The sequence below is a fragment of the Nuphar pumila genome, chromosome 13 (genome assembly GCF_984573655.1).
Source record: "Nuphar pumila chromosome 13, dmNupPumi1.hap1.1, whole genome shotgun sequence".
NCBI lineage: Eukaryota > Viridiplantae > Streptophyta > Magnoliopsida > Nymphaeales > Nymphaeaceae > Nuphar > Nuphar pumila.
This window is the reverse complement of record NC_143261.1, coordinates 74,447,951-74,473,608: the sequence shown is the minus strand read 5'-3', so window position 1 is coordinate 74,473,608 and position 25,658 is coordinate 74,447,951. Positions and strand designations below refer to the sequence as shown.

Below are 25,658 nucleotides of genomic sequence, written 5' to 3'. Positions count from 1 at the left end.
CAAGAGCCTTTAATTAAGAACAAAAGTGTCCAATAAAAATCCAAGTGGACAAGTATAACAAGTGTCCACTACGGGTATGTTTGAATCACCGTCCCCTGCCCAAAATGGGATGAAATGAACGCAAGAGACGGTGATTTCAACAAACGTTGGATGTGGTGGACGCTCGGAACGGCGCCCGCCGCATCCTTAAAAAGGTGTTATTTTTGTAGTACTCCTCCCCTTGTTACAAAAAAAAAACAGAATGCAAGGAACACATGTTTAAAAAACAAAGTCGAGGGTAGGGGTCTCTCTCTCTCCTTTGCGGCCAGGGGGATGCCGACACCGAGAATGAGGCCGCCAACTCGAGGATGGTGAGGCGATGTGAGGCCTCCGGGGATGAGGCTATTGTAGAGGCGATGTGAGGCCACCAGGGATGAGGTCGCCAGCGTGGTTCTTCTTCTTCTTCTTCTTCTTCTTCTTCTTTTATTACGGTTTGAATCAAATTTATTTTTAGGGCATTTTTAGGTTTTCATATGTGAGGGTTGTAATGAAATAGATTAACTCCAAAAGATGTCACTTATGGACTTGCAAGAGCACACTTCAATCAAGAATAACACTTGATTGAATAAGTCACACCACCCTCACAACGGTCAAAATATTCTTGTTATTGCATAGGAAAAAGCTCTCAAGAGAGTTAAGAATACAAAGGCCTTGAAAGCCTATTTATAATACAAGGGGTCACAAGGGAGCAGCTCAAAGTATTTGTTGGGCTGCTCCCAATGGTCACATTTGTGACTGTTGGGAGCAACCCCATCAATCCAAAAAAAGGTAAAAAATACAGAAAATAAAAAAGAATAAAAAGGTGAAATAAAAAGGTGGTCAGACCCTAATGGGTTGACGCCTATTATAATGAAAAGACCAAAATACCCCTATGGGTATTTTGGTTTACATGCGTGTGTGTGTGTGTGTATATATATATATATATATATATATATATATATATATATATATATATATATATATATATATATCTTAACACCCCCCCTCAAACTCATGGTGGAACAACCGAGAGTTTGCCAAGTAAGAAGTGAAATCTAAGTAACAAAAGCGCTTTAGTGAAGAAGTATGCTAGTTGATACTTTGATGGAACGTAAGGCAATGTGATGGTCTTCCTCAAAAATTCTTCACGAACATAGTGGCAATTCATTTCAATATGTTTTGTCATCTCATGGAATGTATGATTGCTTGTAATGTATACCGCACTCTTGTTGTCACAACATAATCTTGAGGGTTCTGCAATGTAAACTCCGAAATCCTCTAGTAGTTATCTCAACCATACTAACTCAGACGTAGTTGTTGTCATGGCATGATACTTAGTTTCAGTGGAAGAAAGGGACATCTTTTGTTGTTTCTTGCATTGCCATGAAATTAGAGAATCACCTACAAAAACATAGAAAACAGTTGTTGAGCGTCTATCATTCATATCCCCCCAATCAGAATCAGAATATGCAATGATTGCTAATGAGGAAGAAGATGATAGAAATAATCCATAATTGATAGAATTCTTAATATATCTAATAATTCTCATTACAGCACGCATATGTACTGCAGTGGGAGCATGCTGAAATTGACTAACAGAGTGAATAGCATGAGAAATATCACGACAAGTAATGGAGAGATAAAACAAAGCTTCAATCATTTGTCTGTATGGAGTTGGATCCTTCAGAGGTTCTCCATCATCTTTCTTTATTTTCGCATTTATGAACTCTGGAGTATCAACTTGTTTTCCTTCTGAGAGTCATGATCGTTCTATGATCTTTGTTGTATACTTAGTTTACGACAAAAAATAACCACAAGTTTCTCTCAGATTGTCACCTTCTGTGATAATCATATCATCTACGTAAAACAGTAATATTACCATTCCTGCATTGAAAGACTTAACAAACAATGCAGTGTCAATATAATAAGATTTAAAATGAAGTTGTGTCAACACACTACTGAACCTATCATACCAAACTTTGAGAGTTTGTTTTAAACCATACAAGGCTTTTTGTGATCGAAGGATTTTTTCATGTGTTAAACTTAAACCTAGTAGAGGATCCATGTAAACCTCTTCATCCAGATTACCATTCGAAAAAACATTTTTTACATTTATTTGAAAGATTGACAATTTTTTAATTGATGCTATAGAAATAAGAGTTCTAACAGTAGTCATTCGAGCGACTGAAGCAAAGGTCTCATCATAGTCTATCCCATATTCTTGATTGTATCATTTGGCTACTAGCCTAGCTTTATATTTTTCTAATATCTCATCCCATTTAGTTTTTATCTTATAGACCCATCTACATCCTATAGTTTTACTTACTTTAGGTAATGTTTGGATTTTCCAAGTTTTTGCCTTTTCTAAGGCTTCTAATTCATCATTCATCACCTTAATCCATACTTGATGATTTTTAGTCGCATGGTAAGATGTTAGTTCTATATATAAGTGTACGGTCATTAGACATATCTATACATTGGTTCAAAAGAATCATAAGATACAAATCTACTAAGGGCTTTTGAAATTCTTATGGATTTTCTAATACTAGAAGAATCTACATCTTGATTTTGGGAATATCTTTCTAAAACACATGGTGGATAGTCTTTGGTGCATCGAGTATAGGTTTGCATGTTACTATGAGTTAGGTCTATATTATTAAGAGCCTCATTTACATTCTCATTTGCATTATAAGTGTCTTCATTTTCACTCTCATGCAGATCATGAATGTTTTCACACCTTTCATGTTCATTGACAAGGCCAAAAAGAAATGAATAATCACAACTCTCTTGGATTTTTTCTTTGCTAAAACCAATTTCGTTTTCAAGAAAGGTAACCAGTGTTATTAAAAACTCGCCTCAAGGTGCAAAAAGCGTGCCTCGCCTAAAGGCGAGGGGCTTTATGCCTTGAGGCGCATGTACAAAGCGCAAAAGCCCTGAGGTGTGCGCCTCATACATCTTGAGGCGCACGCCTCGAGGCGAGGTGCGCCTCAAGCCAAGGCGTACACGCCTCGAATTTTGGAATTTTGTTTATTCTTTGCTTTCTAGGGTCACTCTGAAGCCAATCAGATATTTTACCTATATGTTCCACAAGAGGCACTTCTGGATGTTGTGTCATCATTGGCTGAGAATGCTCAAACTAGAAGAGGTTGAAACAAAGTAATAATTGAGAAGCCTTTTGGCTTTGATTTGCAGTCTTCCTTTGTGTTGACAGAGTCCCTTCTTTAAAATTTTGAAGAGAAGCAGATATACAAGTCTATATCCTGTTGGCTTGTTATTATTTCAAGTGTGCATATTCATCTTCTCTCTAGTAGATTATTGCTTGAATTAACTGGAGCCTTATTCAACAAAAGCTAAAATATATGTAGTATATTTTCATGCCTTTCCCAACTTATTTCAGAATCGACCATCTACTGGGAAGAAACATCATTAAAAATCTTACCGTTCTGAGATTTTCCAATCTTGTTTTTGAGCCATTGTGGAGTCGAACTTACATACGCAATGTTCAGGTAAAAATTCCTATGCACTAAAATCACACAATGGATGATATTATAGAGTGTCTTCGTCATTATCTCTAAGATCGGGTCTGATCCATAAGAAACTGGGTCTCAAACATAAGCCCAGGAAAAAAATCCTCAGAGACCCCCGCCCGCGAGGGGAGCCCCTAGACCCCCCTTTCTGCAAGGGCAAAAACTCTGAATCAGGCTCCACAACTCAACACATACCTGACAAAATAATATTTTTAATTATTTTACATTGAAAGTTTGAGAATCTTAACCGAAACTCCGGTGAGACCTGGTTTGGTATAAAATTTTATAAATCATACCCAACCCATATAATAATCGGACCTCATGGGTCCAACCTGAATAATTAATCAGAATCCCTTCTTTGCAACCAAACCCTGGCCCTATAAGATCCAATATGGGTCAGGATCGGGTCATACCCAATCCATTGACACCCTTAGTAGGGTGTTCACCAATTTGCAGTCTAATAGACACTCAAAGCAACCAACACTCAAAGCAACCACGTTAATGAAGTCATTGAGATTAGTTGCTTCGTTTCACAGAAAATTAATATCATTGTGTCAACTTGTTCAATGTATTCAATTTCGTAGGAGCAATAATCTCTTCTATAATGTGATGTTAAACCCTTTTAGTGGCAAAATCAAGTCATGCAATTACATGCAATCACAACCCTATATATATATATTAACACTTGGTGGTTAATGCTAAAATGCATCTTCTAATTATGACATGATATTGTTAATGCTAATATGCATTTCGATATTAACGTTAATTTTTTATTTAATGAATGCTCATGTTTTATTTCTTAGATACTTGCATAGATCAAGTTGTTGCATTAATGTTATTTTTACATGTTAATCTCATATTTTTTCAATATTTATTTAAGATTTTTTATTTCTTGTTGGTTGTTGCTTCATCAATAAAGCATTTTTTATTTAGTTATAATTTTAGATATTTTTTATAGTTTTTTAAAGTTTTTAAAAAAAAACTTTTAGGCTTACGCTTTACGCCTCGCCTCAGATTTTGGTGGAGCGTCTCGCTACGCCTCAACGCTTTTCACAACACTGAAGGTAACATTTCGTAAAACATATAATTTATTTTTTTCAATGTCATAACATTTATATCCCTTTTGATTTTTGTCATAGCATAAAAAAACATGAGGGATTGCTTTTAGGGAAAGTTTGTCATTTTTAATAGTAAGGACAAAACATTTACATCCAAAGACTATTAACCTTTTATAATTTGGGGATGTTTTAAGTAATTTTTCAATATGAGAGGCATTTTCAATGTTTTTTTAAGGCATTTTGTTTATCAAATAAACTGTCGTAAGGGCGACTTCGGCCCAAAAACCTTTTAAAATATTTCTTGATACAAGAAGTGTTCTAGTGGTCTCAATAATATGTCTATGCTTACTTTCGGCTAGTCCATTTTGTTGAGGAGTGTATGAACAAGATTTTTTATGAATAATATCATGTAGAGCAAGGTAAATTTCGAACTCTTTTGACACAAATTTTCTCCTGGAATCGGCTTTAAAGATTTGAATATTAGTTTTAAATTGAGTCTTTGTATAGCAATGAAATTTTTTAAAACAATCAAATACTTCTGATTTTTGTTTAAGAAAAAATATCCAAGAGTGTCTATTATAGTCATCTACAAACAACACATAATAAGATACACCTCCTTTGGATACCACTGGAGTCGGTCCACACACATCTGAATGCACTAACTCAAATGAATTTTTAGATATCAAATGTCTTAGCCCAAAGGATAAAGACTTCATTTTACCAAGAATGCAATCTTCACAAACAAAATATCTTTCTTTATAACTTGTAAGAAATGAAAACAAGTGTAATTTGGACATACTAGGATGTCCTAGTCTTTTGTGTCAATTTTTTATATATTTCTTATACACAAAATTACAAAATATATATTTTGATAACTCAAGATTGTCCATTATATAGAGATCTCCTCTTCTATGGCCTCGCCCAATCGGCTTCTCAGACTAGAGATCATGTATTAAACAATCATTAGATGAAAACAAGACTTTACATCCATGATCCATAATTTGAGAAACCGATAAAAGATTTAAATTTAATTTTGGTACTACTCTAATATTTGGTATGTGAAAGATTGGTTATTTTTTAAAAACCTCAAAACTTTTGATTTTTAAAGATATTCCGTCAACTGTTAAAACATAAGAATTATTTGGGTTAGTATGACATTCAGATAATATGGACTCATTTGGAGTCATATAAAAAGAGGCACCAGAGTCAAAGATCCAAGAAGTCTTACTAGAGTCACCACTTGTGGATACGACCGCGCTCCCAAGAAGGAAGAAGCTTGAGTTTTGAACATTGGTTGTAGTGTCTCCATTAGTTGAGCTAAAGATAGTGAACCGATGCATTTGGAGTCATCTACATCATTTTTTTAAAGGATGTTCCCACCGAAGCAACCCTTTTATCATTTCTATGATCTTCTTTCCTTCTTTTGGTACAAAATGGCTTGATGTGTCCCGGTTCATAACAATGATAGCATATGATTTTGCCACCCTTTTTGTATTTATGATCACTTCTTTTGTCGCTTCTTTCATAGTTATTTGAGTTTCTTCCATTTTCATTTTTCACAAAGTGAGGAGGTTTATAACTCCTAGTGTGATTACCGGGCTTTAACATAGCAAGCAAGGATTCTTCATCTTTTGAGGCAGATGGTTTCTTCAATCTATTTTCTTCCATAGTTAACTCTTCAAGAGTTTCGACTATGGTTGGTACACCTCTTCTACGAAGGAGAGCCGACTTGGTTTCTTCAAATTCGGGTCTAAGCCCGTTAACGAATTGGTAGAAATGCTCCATTTTAATTTGTTTTTCACGGAGTTCTACATCTTGGGGACAATGTCATTTTGGCTCTAGAAAAGCCAATTCATCCCAAAAGAGAGAGAGAGAGAGTGCATTGTAATATTCTCTAATGCTCATCTCTCCTTAAGTCATAGTCCTTACTTTGTTTTGAACATTGCATATATCTTTAAGACTATACATATCTTTAAGATATTTTCATGCATCACTAGCGAAATCAAATTTCGCTAAGCTAGAGCACTTGTGGATGTCCACACTATTAATGAGCCATCCAATTATCTCGGAATTGCCCATCCTACACTTTTTCATTTCTTTTCATAATCGGAGACGGCTTTAGACATTTCTTCTCCTTGAAGAGCAACTTCTTTTCAATTCTCAATTTTGGTAAGAATGAATTTAGGCTCTCTTTCGCTATCATCAACCAAACCCTATACACCCTTTTCCCATACTTTGTGCTTCACTATGGATGCCTACATCGTATAGCTTGTATCATTGAGTCACACAGGAATAGAGACAATTACTTCTCTTTCATTCTCCATTTCTTTCCAATAAGGAGAAGAAAGAGAGAGAATGAGAAAGACAGAGAGAAAGAAAGATAATACAAGATTTGTTGGAGAGACTCTTTAATAGTGCGCTTCCCGATGCAACGATCAACAATTCATTGTTTCACAAAGCTCACGATCCTCCTCTTGATACTATCACGATCATTCTCTTGATACTATTGGAATAATGTTTCAAGAGCACCAAAGCTTTGATACCATGTAATGAAATTGATTAACTCCAAACGACGTCACTTATGGACTTGCAAGAACACACTTCAATCAAGAATAACACATGATTGAATAAGCCACACCACCCTCACAAGGGTCAAAATATTCTTGTTATTGCATAGGAAAAACCTCTCAAGAGAGTTAAGAATACAAAGGCCTTGAAGGCCTCTTTATAATACAAGGGGTCACAAGGGAGCAGCTCAAAGTAGTTGTTGGGTTGCTCCCAAAAGCTAGTTGGAGCTGCCCCATCAATCCAAAAAAAAGGTAAAAAAATACAAAAAATAAAAAGGTGGTCAGCCTCTAATGGGTTGATGCCTATTACAGTGAAAAGACCAAAATACCCCTGATGGGTATTTCGGTTTATATATATATATATATATATATATATATTAACAAGGGTTTTCTTAGATTAGGGGTTTTTGTTTGATTTTCATAGATTAGGTTTTTGTTTGATTTTATTGATTAGGGTTTTCTTCTTGATTAGGGCTTCTTCTTGATTAGTTTTTTTTTCATTGATTAGGGTTTCTTCTTTTTCTTCATTCTTCCCCCATCAAACAACAGTCATTTGTTGGACTTGGAACAAAAAGAACGGAACGAACAAAACCAATGTTGTATTCCGTTTTGTTTGTTCATTTTGTCCAATCCTAGACAAGCCATCAAACAAAACCCATAAGAGGTCATACACAAGAAGGCTCAACTCGTTCATGCAACAAAATGCAAGCATGAAAAACATATAATCATAGTATTTTGAATACTTAAGAAACCACATACTTAGAACATAATTTTTAATATATAATAGGAACATGCACGAATAATCATAAAGATACTAACATACCCAAAATATATTTTGCATTAACATGCTCATGCAAGAGCCAATAACTCATTTAAAAGGAGATTTTAAAAAGAAATTATAATTTAAAAAACACATTCAATTTTTTAACACAAAATACCAAAAACAAATTTTGAAAATTTATCATAGATACTTCTCAAGTCAAGAAATGCATACTGGAATGTGAGAACCATGAGTCCAAGTTCTACATCAATTCAAAATTTTCTTTTGAAGCACAAACTCAAACAAGATAACAAGACCAAGATGTCTTAGCTCTGATACCATGTCACGAAATGGTGCGGAAACCAAGATACTCCAAACCAAAATCCAAATGCCAAACCAAAAAGCATTTGGACACAAACAAGACACATTAAAATAAATATAATACAAATATTGTGAATGAATGATTTCATTAATAATGAACATTAAAAATACAAAAGAAAAATACATAAAGACCTCACTGCAAAATACACTCAAACACTCAAAAAATACCTAGAACTACCCATCACTCTCTCATCCACAATATACAAACAAGACACATCAAAATAAATATAATACAAATATTGTGAATGAATGGTTTCATTAATAATGAACATTAAAAATACAAAAAAAATACATAAAGACCTCACTACAAAATACACTCAAACACTCAAAAAATACCTAAAACTACCATCACTCTCTCAACCATAATATGCACACACTCTCCGGTCTCCATATATATAGAGAGAAAAGAAAGGAAGAGATAGAGGAAAGGGAGGACCTAATCCAACGGCTAGAAAGACTAGTTGTTGGGCTTAGTTCCCAAAGACTAGAAGAGAGTCAACTTTGGTTGACTTTATATATATATATATATATATATATATATATATATATATATATATACAAAAAGGATACATTAATCTTAACAGTTTCAATATCCCAACAAAGACACTTTTAATAACTTATCCATGTGACTAATGATACTACTTTTTCCTGGTTTGTGTGTTCAATCAAAGTAAAATCTAATAATGGATCACCTTCAGAACAGAATTACAAGTGATAAAGGAAGAGACATCCTAATGAAATTTTTGGAAGGTTATGAGAACCACCAATATAGAGGTCAAGACTGTTTCATCTAGGGGAAAGGACAAAAAATCCATTTTGGCATCCCTCTATGACTCGTTAATGGAACCCACACTGACCTATGTAACATGGGTAGGTACGAAACTTGTCGTACCTGCACTGATACTTGGATACTTTGAGGTATGGGTCAACTGAGTTTTGAACTTGTCTTAATCCATATTATCCATTTAATGGTCCAATCAATATGTAGATAACACTCAGGACCAAAAGAACCCAATATGTATGTGTTCTGTGTGAACGAGTGTGTGCGTAGTGTATATATGAATGTAGAGCCTCTGTGTGTGCTGCGTGTAGTGTGTATGTGCAAGTGTGTGTAATTTCTGTATCTCTACTTTTTTTTTCTAATCGGTTTCTTGTCTTTGTTTATATAGTACTCTGCGCCAATGTGATAGGTTTCCAATTTGTTCATGTATATTACATTAATCTGATGGAGCTTAGTTTATAGCATAGAGTCATAGGCAATTCTTCTTTAGTTTTGTTTCTTATATGGATGTTGAGTCTATGATTCCAGTCGTACCCTCCGTACCTGCACCCAGGTGACATAGGACATACCCTTCACACCACATTAGTGATACCTAAAGTTTTCATGAACTCCATACAAACCATCTAAAATGACACTCGACATTCGCTAGTTTTAAGAGTGAGCTATTTCTAGACCCATCTAACTAATCCAATTCTTTGATTACTTTAGGCATCTCTGTTCAACACACAGCCAACATCATGCATTTTTATCTTCTCCTGTTCTTCCTGGCAAACAATCTGCATTATATAACCACTACTCTACAAGAATGCAGCTTCTGATGTGAATGGAAGCATCTACAAAACGATGCAGCAGTGGCTTGCTTCCACCAACAAAATCTCCACTGCCCAACAACCCCACCAAAAAGAAGTAACAACATAGAATAATATAATAAATGGATTTACAAGCGTTTCATACCTGGCATCATGATATGCAGAACAAAAACACTTAATTCCGTATAACTCGAAAACCCACTAATCAATGCAATGCCAACGATAAACCCACAATTGGATGTCATGATACATGAGGAGCACGAACCAAATCATAAAAGCAAAACTTGCAGATGGTTTTAGGAACAGTTCAACACTAAATTCCAGCCACAAACATCTCCCAGGTGCCAAAAAAAAAAACGAGAATCGACAAAAAGCATAAAAACTATAAATAAGCAGACCAATCAACCGAAAAGACAGAAGCAAAATGGAAGAAGCCGGCCGATTCGGGCGAGCGTACCTTCCTGTCTAGGGCTTTGTAGACGACACCGTAAGTACCCTCTCCGATGTTGTCCCCTTTGACGTATCGGTCCGTATCCCTCCCAGACAACAGATGATCGGCGATAGAATCCACAGAATCCATGACAAGCACGATGAAGAGGCGCAATCTGCGAACGGGAGCAATAGCTTCCTCTCGGCGCTCGTCGTCTCAGAGAGATAACTCGTACCGTTCCATCACAGCATTCGGCAACGGAGCCCTCCCCTCCGCTTCTTTCCTAACATTCTTTCGACCACCGCAGCTCTGATTCTTTGCATAAAGAAGAAGAATGAATGAATGGAAAAAAACCTCAGACCCCACGAATTTGGATTCGTGCAGACGCAGAAAATTTCGCGAAGGAGATTGCGATCGGAAACCTCGCCGTCGTCGTCTTCTTATTCTTGCCGCTCACTCCTCTCTCTACTGCTCGCTCAATTTAGGTGAGCCTCGGGATGGGCAGCGGCGGCAATCCTTGCCTCCGCGATGCGTCTTTTTATTTTTTATTTTTGTATTTTTTTTAGGTTTTTCTCTCTTCTCGATTCTTAGGCCACAAAGATACGTGGTACAAGGACGCGTGACGCGAGTTCGACTCGCAAGTTCAATTTTTTTTTAGAAAATAGAACATGGGGACTAGGGGTGGCAATGGGGTCGGGTTGGCGTGTCAGCATACCTCAACCCGAACCCGACCCGTTTATTAAACGGGTCGACTGTGGCAAACACGAACCCGACCCGTTTAATAAACGGGTAACCCGACACGACCCGCCAACCCATTTAATAAATGGGTTGGGTCGAGTAAACGGGTTTTCAGGTTGGCAGGTCGACGGATCGGGTTGGCAGGTAGGCAGGTTGGCGGGTCGGGTTGACGGGTTGGCGGGTCGGGTTGGCGGGTTGACCCACCCGCCTAACCCGTTTATTAAACCGGTCAGCCGGGTTGGCGGGTTGGCATACCCCCAACCCGAACCCGACCTGTTTAATAAACGGGTCGACCCGTTTATTAAACGGGTTGGCTTAAGCCCAACCCGAACCCGCCTAAGAGGCGGGTTGGCGGGTCGTGTCAGAAATTGCCACCCTTAATGGGGACATGAAATTTTTAATTTTTTAATCAATAAAAAACTATTTTTTTATATTTTAATGTTATTGTTAAAGATGTATTTTTTATTGAAATAAAACCTTAAAACATTATTGTGCGTCCCAAAAAAAAAAGCAGGATTCGCAAAATCTGCCCCTCCCCAGATAAACCAAAATCATCCCCTTTAAAAAAAACAGATAATAATATATGTTTTGTTTTTTATGCTCTGACCTTGCATAAAATGTCAGCATGATTGCGTCTCATTTTTTTTAAAAAGTCCTGTTATTTTTTAGGAAAAATTGTTTTCCATTCTGGTTCCGTTTGGGAGCCTGGAATTGGAGGTGTGTTGCTACTCTCTAACTACATAGAAGCAATGGTATTGCCAAAACACTGCATTGACAATAGAATTGGCATCCCTACGACCACATTTCAACTCTATTCACAGCAGGATGGTTTTAGCAACTCCATTCTTTATAGTTGGAAAAAGAATGAACAATATTTCATTCCAAGCCAGGTTACTATATACTGAAAATGACTTTAAGTATGACAAAAATGATGTGTTTTATGAAATACCTTACAATTTTCCAAAATTATCTCATGTCTAAAATTATAAATGTTTAATTCAAAAAACAATAATTTACCCTTCACACAACGGACCTCCTGAGATTCGCGTGATATATCAATTTGCTTGTCAGCTATTACAAACACTTAAATGCATATTTATGAACCCCATGAAGCTTGCATAAGTAAATTTGAGAACCTCCTATAACTCAAAGTTGTCGAAGTTCGCAAATATTCTACTAAATTTTTCATATATTATACGAAATTCATATGACCAAAAATGCAAACTTTTGGTAACTGAAATTTTAAAAACTTTGCAAATATTCTACTAAATTTGCATATATTATATGAAGTTCACATAACAAAACATGCAAACTTTCGGTAATTGAAACCTTAGAAACTTCACAAATATTCTACTAAATTTGAAAGTTCGCATAGGGTCGTGCGGATCTCATTTAAGTAGCTGATAAGATCAACAAATAAGTGACGATCTACACATATAATATGTTGTGAATTTTATAAAATTTGCATGGTCGTTGAATCATATATAAAGTCATTTTTGTTAATTTTATTTTTTTCTCACTTATTTCTAGAAAGAACTCTTGTAACGCTCCAAAAATTTCAACTTGTGATTTCGAAAACTTTGACAAAAAAAACTTTTAAGATAAGAGTTTTTACTTTTAAAAATCGACAATGAAAGCAATTTAGAAAGGAGCATAAGTTACCAAATTCTGGATACATTAGCAGTAAAATCATCATTACTCATGAAACAACTACTCAAGAGAAGTAAGGAAACAAAATAATAGATTATTAATAAAATCTACAGTTTATTACAAAATAAGTATTTTCCACTATCCAATAATCTAAAGAAAACCTCAAAACTCAGAGCCAAGATGCCAACAAAAAGAAGAAAAATCCTGAGTCATGTTGCATCGCGCCATCGGCCACCTGTGAAGTCCTACTCGTCACCTGCCCATGAAATTTGTCAGTTTCATAACAAACTAGTAGGTGCACGAATAGACAATGTGTAATAAAATAAAGTAGGACATTCATGAGTTAAGCAGTTTATTACATTAAAAGCAACAAGTACAATATGTAATATATTCTAGCAGGTGCAACATATAAAAAGATTTATTGTCTTGAAACAAATATACCAACAGCATTTCAAGTAGTATAAATCTCAATCATTTACAACTATTATGAAAAGGATATTCTTTAAGTTATGATATTAACTGGCATGTGGGTACTCACAGACGCGAAATGTAGAAACAGCCGAGACCGATCTGGGGCTTATTATGTCAAGTGTTTTTCATTAACCCGGATGGCTGACTAAGTCCACTCTTAAGAAGACGGTCAGTGACCAAGAGAGTAAATCCTCAAAGGCATTCGTGGCCCATGGACGCATCTAACTTTTGCAAAAATACCTGGGAGTTACCACTTAGGATAATTTATGGTAAACTCAATTCTCTGAACTCCGGTGACTGGAGGAGTCGAGTCTTTTGCCCGTGGAGTGTTTGTTAACAATTTATTCATCGAAGTTTTTGAATCATCCATCCTCTCTCTTAATGAACTGTGAAGGTCAAATGGGTATGACGGGGGTTTCTTAACCGCCGCCCCATTCTACATGCTCTGGTTTGTTAGACTCACTCAAGCATCATGCCTGTGAAGGTGAGTTGTCACCATTTATGTGATCTCAGCATTGTGCTATATGCATGCTTTAAGGTTGCCACAACCTCATCATTCAAATATCGTAACACTTATGTGACATACTTGTTCAAAAGTATGGACATACCTACCTAGAGGTACGACTACGATAAGAGGACAATCATTTAACATCTTGCAATTCTTTTAGTTCATATATGACATGCATTACTCTTTAAGCATTTGGCCTATAGAGGCCAACATCATTTTTTCATTTATTTCAATAAAGTGCTTATTCCACACTTCAAGGTACTCAACGACCTTTCATACTTCTTATCGTAATATATATATATACCATACTTGTTTAAAGGTCTGGTTACGATAGCAACTTGTGGGTTTTTCGAAGGATAACCTATCACAGTATTTCATAGAATCAGTAATATACTTGACATGCTTAATCAATACAAAACAAAAAATTTCAGACAAGTCTTGGGATCGCCATGGATCCCATCATTTTTTTCGAGTAACTGACTCAGGGTACTTTTAGTTGCATCTAGCAATGCACAGATGGAATATTCATTTTTAAAACAAGATTTCGTGCTCGAGAAGTCAGGCCTTACACCAAGAAGATCCTATTCTCAAGATTTTGATGCATGTACCTAATTTTACACCTTTTTTAAAGGCACGAAATATGGTACGCACACCTGCACACCCCACGAGGCTTGCCCGAAGATGACAACAAGATTCAACATGTAATAACAAATAAAGCATCTACAGTGCAATCACAACAATGAGCAAGTACAAAAATGCAGTAATAAGAATCACTATAGAAATGAGCCTACCCATATAACATACATCAAGCATGTAATTTTAGAACAGTAAGAACGGAAAAACACAAAAGAGACAATCACAAGTTATATTGTTCTACATGTAAGCATGTATGAAAAATCAATTATTCTATCTCAGAATTCTTATACTTTATTTTATTCATCCAAAATCCTCGTGTGTCTTTCCCCTACATCGAGTTGTTGTGTCGCTGAATGCACCTAGGAGTGTAGGTGATACGGGGCTCAGGTTGCGGAGCACGAACGGGACCCATTGCGTAAATCTGCAAAAGTGTGAAAGCTATTATGACATAGTTATAATAAGAACAGAAAGGGCAATGGTAAGGCCTGCCCTATCGGCGGAAAGCATGAGCGACATGGGTTGAGACTACTGTTGTATAGAATCTGATGAGTGGTAGGGGCCAGGGCCCATGTCTGACAAAAAATATCGAATAAAACATCAAATGGCAGGGGCCTCATCCCTGCCTGACGAACCTAGAATGGCAAGGGCTGAGGCCCCTGCCTGACGGAACTTAAATGAACAACAGGGGCCAAGGCCTCTGCTCGACAATATGGTAAACAACAGGGGCCGAGTATTCTGCCTGACAGAGCTAATCGAACGGTAGGGGTCAAAGCCTCTGCCTGACAGAGTTAATTGAACAACATGGGTCAAAGCCCCTGCCTGATAGAGTCATTCGAAAGGCAGGGGACCAAGCCCCTGCCTGACAGACTTCAAATGGCAGGGGCCACAACCCCTGCCTGACAAACTTTGATTGGCATGGGTCTCGGCCTATGCCTGACAATAACTCGATCGACAGGGGTTGAGACCCCAGCCTTCCTGAATAAAATGGACGACATGAGCCAAGGTCCGTGCCGATGGACATCGAATGGTTGGGGCTGAGGCCTCTGCTTGATAAAAACAACAGATAAGAGTGAGGGAGAGCATGGCAGGGGCCGCCGGCCTTCTGACAACGCAGAGAAAAGAGGGGGAAGGCACGGCAGGGGGCCGCCAGCCTCCTGTCGGCCTTCCAGCAAAGCCAAGAAGAGGGGGAAGGTGCAACAACGGCCATCGATCCCCTGCCAACCTTCCGGTAGGCACAGAGAGAGCAGAAAGGCACGATAGGGGGCTGTTAGCATCTTGCTGGCCTCTTGGCGAGCCAACAAAGAGAGGGGAGAGAGGGAGGGCATGACAGGGGTTGTGGGCCTCCTACCGGCCTCCCGGCGGGACAATAGAGAGAGTGAGGAAAACAAGAAGACGAAGGAGGAGTAGAAGTGGGAAGCGCGACAGGGGGGCAACGACCTCCTGACGGCCTTCCGACAACAAAAGAAGAAGAAGAAGAGAAAAAGGGAAGAAAAAGAGAAGGGGCATACTGGGAGGGGATCGACGGCGTCGGTGTTGTCACACGCAGGGAACGAGAGCAGAAGAGAGAAGGAGACTCGAGAGGGAGGGGAGGAGGAATGCAGGGAGGTGAGGGTGTCCCCTCCCCATGCATGCTCTTAAAGGCACAAGGGAGTGTAAGGCACCGATTCGGGAAACCCCAAAGGCTTTCTATTTTCAGAGAGTGAAAGCGGCACCGCCGGGGTGCGACGCACAGAGGAGAGTTTTTTTTTAAAAAAAACCTCACCCCTGTGTCGGGTTTACAACCCTAACAAGCCTAATTTAGGTCCGGACCTGACCCGAGTCTGAAAACTTTTTTTTTTAAACGTGGATTTTACATCCTACCCCTCTTAAAAGAATTTCATCCGTGAAATATTTATTGCATTCAAGAATCAAAATACAAGTCACAGTATTTTTTCTTGATATCATTCTCAGGTTCCCAAGTACATTCGTCAATCCCATGATGTTGCCATCGAACCTTTACAAAAGAAATGGTCTTTAATCATAGCACTTGGTCACGACGATCAACAATCTCTATTGGTCTTTCTTTGAATGTCAAGTCCCCTCGAATGTCCATATTCTCGTAGTGAATGATGTGCGACGGGTCATAAACGTACTTCTTTAGCATGGACACATGAAAAACATTATGAAACTGAGCATACTGAGGAGGTAACACCACACGATAGGCTGCTTCTCCAACACACTCCAAGATCTTGAACGGATTGGCATATCTAGGACTTAGCTTTCTTTTTTTTCTAATTTGAAATACGTTATTTGTCAAGGATACCTTAACGAAAACTATCTCACAACTCGCGAAGGTAAGCTCTCATCGACATCTATCCGCATAGCTCTTTTGCCGATTCTGAGTGGTACAGAGTCATTCCTGAATCATTTGCACATGTTGAGTATAGTGTTGCAGAACTATAGGTGCCTCCAACCTTTATTCACTGACCTCATCTCAGTAGACAGGTGATCGGCAAGGCCTCATGTACAAAGCTTCATATGGAGTCATTCTGATACTAGCATGATAACTGTTGTTATATACAAATTTTGTCAGACAGATATGGGAATCCCGCTCTCCCTTCCTGTTCATCATACAGTCTCAGAGAATATCTTTCAGGGTTTGAATCGTACGCTCAGACTGTCCGTTAGTCTGAGTGTGAAAGTCAGTACTGAACTTCATCTTTATGCCCAAAGCTAGCTGAAGTTGCCTCCAAAACCACAAAGTGAATCTTTGATCATGATCGGAGATAATCGAGACCAAAACACCATGTAGTCTCACAATCTCTCTAACATAAAGATCAACCAGACTATCCAACGACTCGCTAAGACAGATAGGTAGGAAGTGAGCAAACTTGGTGAGTCTATCGATGATCACTCAAATTTTGTTATGCTTCATCCGCATTCTCGGTAGACTAATTATGAAGTCCATGGTGATATCCTCCCATTTCCATAATGGAATCTCGATCTGCTGCATGACCCCACCGGGTCTCTTGTGCTCGATCTTGATCTGCTGGCACGTCAAACATTTTGAGATGTACTCACTCATGTCTCGCTTCATACTGTTTCACCAATAACTCTGTTGTAGGTCTTTGAACATCTTTGTGCTACTAGGATGAATAGTATACGCAAGAATTTCGTCTCTCAAGACTGGGTCCTCAGGAACCCAAAGGCGCATCTTCAGCCATATACTTCTATCCCCCTTCAAACGAAAAGGTGTATCGGCCAGCATTGCTTGAGCCTTCAGCTTCTCATAGCGGGCATCTGTTATCATCGCAAAATTTTACTTTTGCAAGTCAAACTGACCTTTGAAAAAGATTTTGACAATAACTCGCCTCCGTTTTAAAATGCGGGATAATTCCGAAGAATGAGACTCGTCTTTTGGTACGAGGTTCAACTGTTCCTGGCGCCTTTACCAGGGGTAATCGAACAAAGGATCAATTGTGTGCTTAGCTTTGCTCAACTTGTCTAAATCGTGTTCTATTTCCTAAATGCACAAAGAATCAGGCATGTGCTATGAATTTTATGAAAATGCAAATTTGAAAACATGATATTTGCTTCTCAGATTTGAAATACTTGGAAAATTCTTGGAAAAGATGTCACTTGATAAATCGTGAATCATGGTGAAAGAATATTTTTGAGGAAAATGAAAATCAATTTCTGAAAAATCCAAGTATTTTGTGAAAATCGATTTCTGAGGAGTTTCAAATAACTTTGGAAAACTTGATTTTTCTAAATTTAAACTTTGAAATTGAATATATAACTTGGAAAATCATGATTTGAATTTGATAAATACTTGAAATATCATTTGAAAGCTCAGAGTTTTGAGAAAATCAATTTCTGAATAAGACTTAGAAAATTTTGAGAAAATCTACTGGTCTCAAATTAAAGTCTACAGAAATTTAAGAAACACTAAAAAAAATATGATTTAATCATGAAAAACCATAAAATTTATCTAAACAGCAAAACAAGATTGATTTTAATGATGAAATACATGTAATAAACATTAATATGCTAAAATAAATAAATAAAACACAGAGAATCCACGGTTAGATTTTGATTTACCCATTAAAAGACGGATTCGACCCATTAAACGGGTGAATCGTAATTTTTTTCGGGCGTTTAGCATAATAAATAAAAAAATAAAACATTGTTAATGAATCAAAACGTGTAAGGCACCATCAAACATCAGCTTAACATCATCTTGAGGTCCTCACATGATTTTTTTTGAAATAAAAGCAAAGAAAAAGCATGCTAAAAGAGGCGATAATGGTTATTTTAATGAGATAAAGTAATAAAAATGATGAAAATAATAAAATAAATTAAATAAAACCTTACCTTGGGGCTGCAACAATAGAGGAAGGAGAGGAGGACTGGAGAGGAGAGAGATGCCACGAAATCGGGAGAGAAAAAGAGTTTTTTTTAACCAGTCTAAAGACCCCTTTTTATAGTTTTTCAAAACCCATGTAATTAGGACTAATTAATACCTAACTTTGACTTTTTCAAACTCTATCTAAAACCACCAAGGGAGGACGATTTTTTGTGGTTTCCTAACCCTAAATGAACTATAACTAAACCCTAATTAACACCTAATTAAACCCTAAAAAGTCCAAATGTGGCACCACCTAGTATGGACCCACATTTGGTTTTTAAAACTTGAATTTAAAACCTTTAAAAACCAATGGTTTAAAACTTAAATAAAATGGATTTTTAAAATTGCTTTTGACTCCTCTAAACCCCTAACCTAACTAAAACAATGACCAACCCTAGTCTAACCTTGACTTCTTCAAATGTGGCGTCACCCCGAGTGGGCTCCACTTGAATTTTCAAAAACGATTTTAAAACTTGAAAATGAGAGTTTTTTCAAAAAAGATTCAAAAGTACACTTTGAGATTGAAAGTTTTGAAATAGCACAGAGACTTGACTGAGTCAGAACTTCTCTAGATATGGCGCCAACTGAGGGGGGCCCACATTGAAGTTTTAAAAATTTGAAATAAAGACTGAAAATGATTTTGAAAAGGCGTTAAAATCACAGTTGAAATTCAAAGTTTTGAAAATAGAGTTCTAAGCAAACTAGGACTCTGGGCTAGAGTCCTGAAACTTTAGGACTCTGAAAATTTGAATTTTAAAAACCAAATGAATGAGTTTTTTTAAAGATTTTATAAAAAAAAATGGTAAAATAAGGCAGAAAATACAGTCAAGGTTAGAGTCCTAACTCAACCGAAACTCTGAAATAAAGTTCTGAATCAACTGAGACTCTAAAAAATAACCAAATTTTTGAAAAATAAATAGAAATGAATAAAAATGGAAGTAAAACAGACTTCAGAACAGACTTTTGACAAGATTAGGTCTCTGGGACAGAGTCCTGATCGGACTAAAACTCTAGATTTTTTGGTATTTTCTGGAAAAAAAATGAAAGGACTTATGAAAACAGTGAAAATAATGACAAATATTGAAATAAAACAGAGTTCTGATTCAACTGAGACTCTGGGGACAGAGTCCCGTTTGAACTAGGACTCTTAGATTTTTTGATTTTATGAGAAAACAAATGAGAGAATTTTGAAAAACAGTTAAAAACAGGATAAAATTGAAGTTTTGGTTCAGAGTCCTGATCTGATTTGGACTCTGAGAAAGAGTCCTGATTCAACTAGGACTCCAAATTTTTTTGCTTTTTTGATAAGCAAATGATGAAATTTAAACAAAGCTTTTGAAAATTAGTGAAAATGAAGTGCGAAAACACACTTTGGATAGAGTCCTGATTCTATCAGAACTCGAGGATAAAATCTCAGAGTTTTGAAATTCTTTGATAAAAGTGTAATAATTTTGATAGATGGAAAGATTTTTGAAAGATTTTCTCAAAATTGAAATCAGGATCAGAGTTCTGATCCAACTAGGACTCTCTGAACAAAGTCCTGTTTTGACTCATTTTGAAAGATTTGGTTAAAAAAAGGTAAAAATAGTGACAAAAGACAGAGTCCTAATCTGATTGAAACTCTGAAGAAGAGTCCTAATCCGACTGAGATTCTTGAAGAAGAGTCCTAATCCAACTAGGACTTTGGGATTTTGGCCAAAACAAAAGATTTTGAAAGGTTTTCTCCAAAATAGGTAGAAAAAGTAGTAAAAAGTAGAGTTATGATCCGAATGAGACTCTGGAAAAAGAGTCCTGATCCAACTAGGACTCTAAGATTTTGGCCAAAACGGATGAAACTCACAAGGGCTATGACCATAACTGGTTTAAAATCAGAATGGAGTTTTGAAAATATTTTTAAAAAGATAAAAAGATAAAAAGATAAAAAGATATAAATATAGAGTCTTGATCCAACTAGGACTCTGAAATTTTTGAGAAATTTGATAAATGAAGGAATCCAGAAGCGACACCACCTAAATGGATCTCATCTGAGACTTGAAATCAACTGAAAATTGAGTTTAAAACGAATCCAGATTGTTTTCTGAGAAAACATTTCAAAATATAAGGTTCTGGGGGTTGGCAAATGACAAAATGTTGATTAAAACCTAGGTTTTAAAATTGATTTTGAAAGAAAAGTTTTAAAACCCGAATCTGGATTAAATATTTTGAAAATAGGAGTGTTGGATCTCGATAATGAGATGCAATGACATGCAATGCAATGAAATGACATGTCAGATGCATGCAATGACCTACAATGACACATGAAATGTAAGTACTGGATGATGGTGAAAATTTGGGGTGTTTACAGTTGCCCCTCTTTGCTACTAAGCCGGTGTAAGGCCGAGCTTAGTGGCAAAGAAAACACACTAAATTTGGGCTATAAAAATGCCTCAGTTAGAAAGATCTGACTGAATATGAAGAAATTAGCCCTGATGAAAATGGTAGATATGAAATGAAGAATAAAGAAGAAAGAATTTACTTCAAAAGAAGTGAGATTCGGTTTTTGCCCTTAATCTGGATGGGACGGAAAATACCTCGTGTAGAAACGAAGCTCATGTTTGACCCTTAACCTGACCGGGAGACGAAATACCTCATCAGAATGAGGCTCAGGTTTAACCCTTAACCTGACCAGGAAATGAAAATGATGGGATTCTGGAAAGAAGAACCCATGATGGAAACTTCGGACTTCCGCACAATAAATCCGATAGGGTTTTGCAAAAGGATGAAATTGGGGTCCCTAAAGTTTGAAAAGGGTTTGATTTTAGGCGCCTCATTGTTGAGACTAAATAACTTTTGAAATTGATGACCTTTTGCGAGAAAATTATTGGTGGCTTAACCTCAAGCCCAAATTGGACTGCCTATGGTGGGACAGCGGGGACACAAGGAAGTGTGCGAATCTGATAGCCCATGCGCTCAGATTATACCAACAGAAGGGAAGGAATCTTGAAAACTCCCATTATCAAGTCCTTAAAAGGGATAACAACTGATGTCAGGATGCGCCAAAGATGAACCTCAAGCTCTCGTTTCACGCCAGAATAATTATAAAATATTATCAAAATGTTGAAAATTGTTGTTGATTCAAGATAATTGAAAATGATGCACATTGTTTTGAAAATATTTCCTCTTTTCTACCTGAAGTATTACCTCCAACTGGGCTTAACTCCGTAGAATCAAGATTTGAATTCAAATTGCTTGCAATTGACTTTCTTTCAAGGAAGCTATCAATTTCCTTGATATGAACAAAAAAGAGAGTATTTTTGATATTGTGAAAGCAATTGGTGAAAGGATATTGATAAAAGAATTTCACAAATTTTAAAGAGGATTCTTGGCATATTTGGTAGTCTGATATCCTGGGATTCTTTTCTCATGATGATCTTTCTGCACTTTTTTTATTTACTGAAGCCCTCTTGGGTTTTTTTTTAAGGATTACATCATCCTTCATTTTAAAGATGTCCTGACTTTTCTCTCTCTTTTTTTTAGAAGGGTACGTCACAAACTCCTTCATCTCAGAGATGTTCCGATCCTTCTTTTCTCTTAGGGACTATATTGATGGTTATTGGCTTATTTGTTGGAAATCTCTTGATGATAGCAGAAATTAAATATCTTTTAGGGTTTGTCGGGAGGATCATCGCAGTCGCCTTCATCTTGACGGTGCTCTGAACTTTCCCTGGAAGGATTCGTCACAAACTTCTTCATATCGGAGATGATCCAAATCTTCTTTGGCCACAAGAATCTAACTCGCATAATTCGTCTTCATCTTGACGACAATTGAGAGATCCCTTTTACAGATATTTAATTGCAGCTTAGGTGATTGAGGAGATATGGAGATTATATGGATTTTTCTGTGTCACCCAGGATATTTCGACTGCTTTTATTTTTCAAGAATGATCTTTAAAAATGTGTCATTGACTGCGATTAATATCGATCACTTATGGCTTTGCGACAACATTGAATTTCCTTTGCTGGCCATATCGAGGATTTATTCTGCATCCTTTTGGTTGGCCAATAGAAAGATTTTGAATTTTGAATCCTTTTTTCGCGAAAGCTTTTTCCTTTCGGAAGTAATACTGGAGGTATTCCGAAGTAATAATTTTTTTATAATAAAGATTTTAAAATCAACAAATATTTAATGACAAATTGACAAAAATTTCTTGAAATCCTTCATGAAAGCGAGCTTTTGAAGCACAACGCAACACATTCATGACAAAAATTTTCTTCTCCTTTCCCTAGAGGAGAAGATTCAGAAATGGGAAATAGAAATTACTCCTCGCTTTCCTGAAGAGGAGGTGTTTGCAAAACGAACTTTCAAAGAGAAATTAAGCTTTCGTCAAAACTTTCTAACATTAGGCTTCTCTTATGGAAATGAGGTTGGTAATGGTAACGTCAGTGAATTGGTCATAAAAGAACAAGTCCATCACACTCTCCCCGAAAAGAGGGTTCTTCATGATGAAATGGCTTAGTATGAAATTGTGGTCACAAGAAAAGCGAACTTCTGTCGAAGCTCTCCCTGAACTAAGAGTTCCTTGTATGAAATTGGAAATTTGTTTTGCAAACGGTTCACAAAGACATGAGTCCCTTCAAACTCTTCTTAAAAAGGGGCTAAGTGAACAAAGAATAGCATGCGAAAAGAACGAGCTCCCTCGAACTCTCCCTGTGAAAAGGGTCTTTCGCAAGAGAAATGATTGAAATTGGTATTGAGTGACCAAAAGGTCGAAATTGGAAATTGGAATTTGGAGATTGGAAATTTGAAATTGAAAATTTGAAATTGGAATTTGATTGACCTGAAGGTCGAAATTGGAAATTTGGAAATTGATTGACCTAGAAGTCGAAATTGGAAATTGGAAATTGGAAATTTGAATCTTGATTGACCTGGAGGTCGAAATTAGAAATTGGAAATTTGGAACTTTATTGACCCGAAGGTCGAAATTGGGAATTGAGTGACCCAAAGGTCAAAATTGAAAATTAAGTGACCCGAAGGTCGAAATTAGAGATTTGGAAATTAGGTGGCCCGAGGGCTGAATTGGTAATTGGATGGCCTGAGGGCCGACATTGGTGATTGGATGGCTCAAGGGCCGAAATTTGTAATTGGATGGCCTGGAGGTCGAAATTGAGAATTGGTTTACTGGGAACAATATGGGTTCAATAGGAATTCAGCCTAAGAACGACATTGGTTCAACTGAGAACGTATCAATTTGAGCACTGGGCTTTAAAAGACTACCAGTACGAGCACTGGTTTTTGAAAGATTACTAATACAAGCATTGGATTTCAAAAGATTTACCAGTACGAGCACTGGATTAAAAAAAATTACCAGTGCGAGCACTGGATTTTAAAAGATTACCAATACGAGATTTGGTAAGGCAACCAAGGCGAGGTTAGATTTCATAAAAGGGACCAATTTGAAAATTGGATTTAACCGGACCAGTGTAAGACTGGGTTCGGTCTGAAGGTTCAGATCGAAATTCAAATCTTCAAGGAAAGACTAGATGAATTGGATTTTGAAAGAGAATTCGGGTCGGAACTCGGATTTTCTAGACCAATTTACAAGATAGTTTGAGTAGAAGTTCAAACCTTTATAGAAACACTAAGCGAATTGGATTTGGAAGAAAATTCAAGTCGGAACTTTGATTTTTCTAGACCAATTCTGAATTGGATTTGGAAGAAGCTTCGAATCGGAACTCGGATCTTCTAGACCAATTCTAGAATCTGAAGGAAAGAAAATTAGATGAACTGAATTTGGAAGAGAATTTGAGTCGGGACTCAGATTTTCTAGACCAATTCTGAATTGGATTTGAAAGAAGATTTGAATCGAAACTCGAATCTTCTAGACCCATTAAAGACATTTTAAGGAAAAAAGACTAGATGAATTGGATTTGAAAGAAATTTTGAGTCGGAACTCGATTTTTCTAGACCAATTCTGATTTGGATTTGGAAGAAAATTTGAGTCGGAACTCGGATCTTTTAGACCAATTCAAGACATTTGAAGAAAAGAAAACTAGATGAATTGGATTTGGAAGAAAATTCGAGTCGGAACTTGAATCTTCTAGACCAATTCAAGACATTTGAAAGAAAGAAAACTCGATGAATTGGATTTGAAAGAAAATTCAAGTCAGAAGTCGGATTTTCTAGACCAATTCTGAATTAGATTTGGAAGAAAATTCGAGTCAGAAATCAGATCTTCTAGGCCAATTCAAGACATTTGAAGGAAAGAAAATTAGACCCATATAATTTGGGTTTGGAAACATTGACAAGGAAGAAAACAAAATCAGATTTAAGAGTTTTAACCAGTAAAACAGGATTTAGAAAAGTACCAGTATGAGCACCGGATTTTGGAAGAGTACCAGTACGAGCACTGGACTTTAAAAAGTACCAGCATGAACATTGGGTTTTGAAAAAGTCTGACTAGTGAATACCAAATTTAGAGGGTCTGACCAATAAGAAATGGATTAAGAAAGTTTGACCAGTAAAAACCAGATTTAGGAAGTTCGACCAGCAAAACCGGATTTAGAAAGTTCGACCAGTGAAAACTGGATTCTAGAAGTTCGACCAGTAAAAATCGGATTTAGAAAGTTCGACCAGCAAAAACTGGATTTAGGAAGTGGGCTTCACCCGAAGGTTAACCGGTAAAAATGGTTTCAATAAAAGACTCAACTCGAAGGTCAAATTTGGAAAAGATTGGTGTTTAGAAAGTGCTTGATGATTGTGATGTGAGATTTTCAATCTTCACCCTCACGATGACAAATGCCACAAGTCTCAGGATTTATCCCTTATCCTGAGTGGGTAATAAATTTGATGTAAATTGATGCAAATGAATGCAGATGCATAAAAATGAATGCAAAATGATGTAAACGGATGCACATGCATGCAAAATGAGAAATTTATTTGATCCTGTCTGCCTACAGG

General features: G+C 36.8%; 1 protein-coding gene across 1 annotated transcript in view; it reads right to left on the bottom strand.

Moving 5' to 3' along the window:
* Positions 1-10,821, bottom strand: part of LOC149818720 (cyclin-dependent kinase D-2-like) — a 29,496-nt gene extending 18,675 nt beyond the window's left edge. The window contains exon 1 of the mRNA XM_089984408.1: positions 10,359-10,821. Coding sequence (XP_089840534.1) covers positions 10,359-10,481 — 123 coding nt within the window. The 5' untranslated portion in view covers positions 10,482-10,821. The remainder of the gene's footprint in view (positions 1-10,358) is intronic.
* Positions 10,822-25,658: the final 14,837 nt, after the last annotated feature.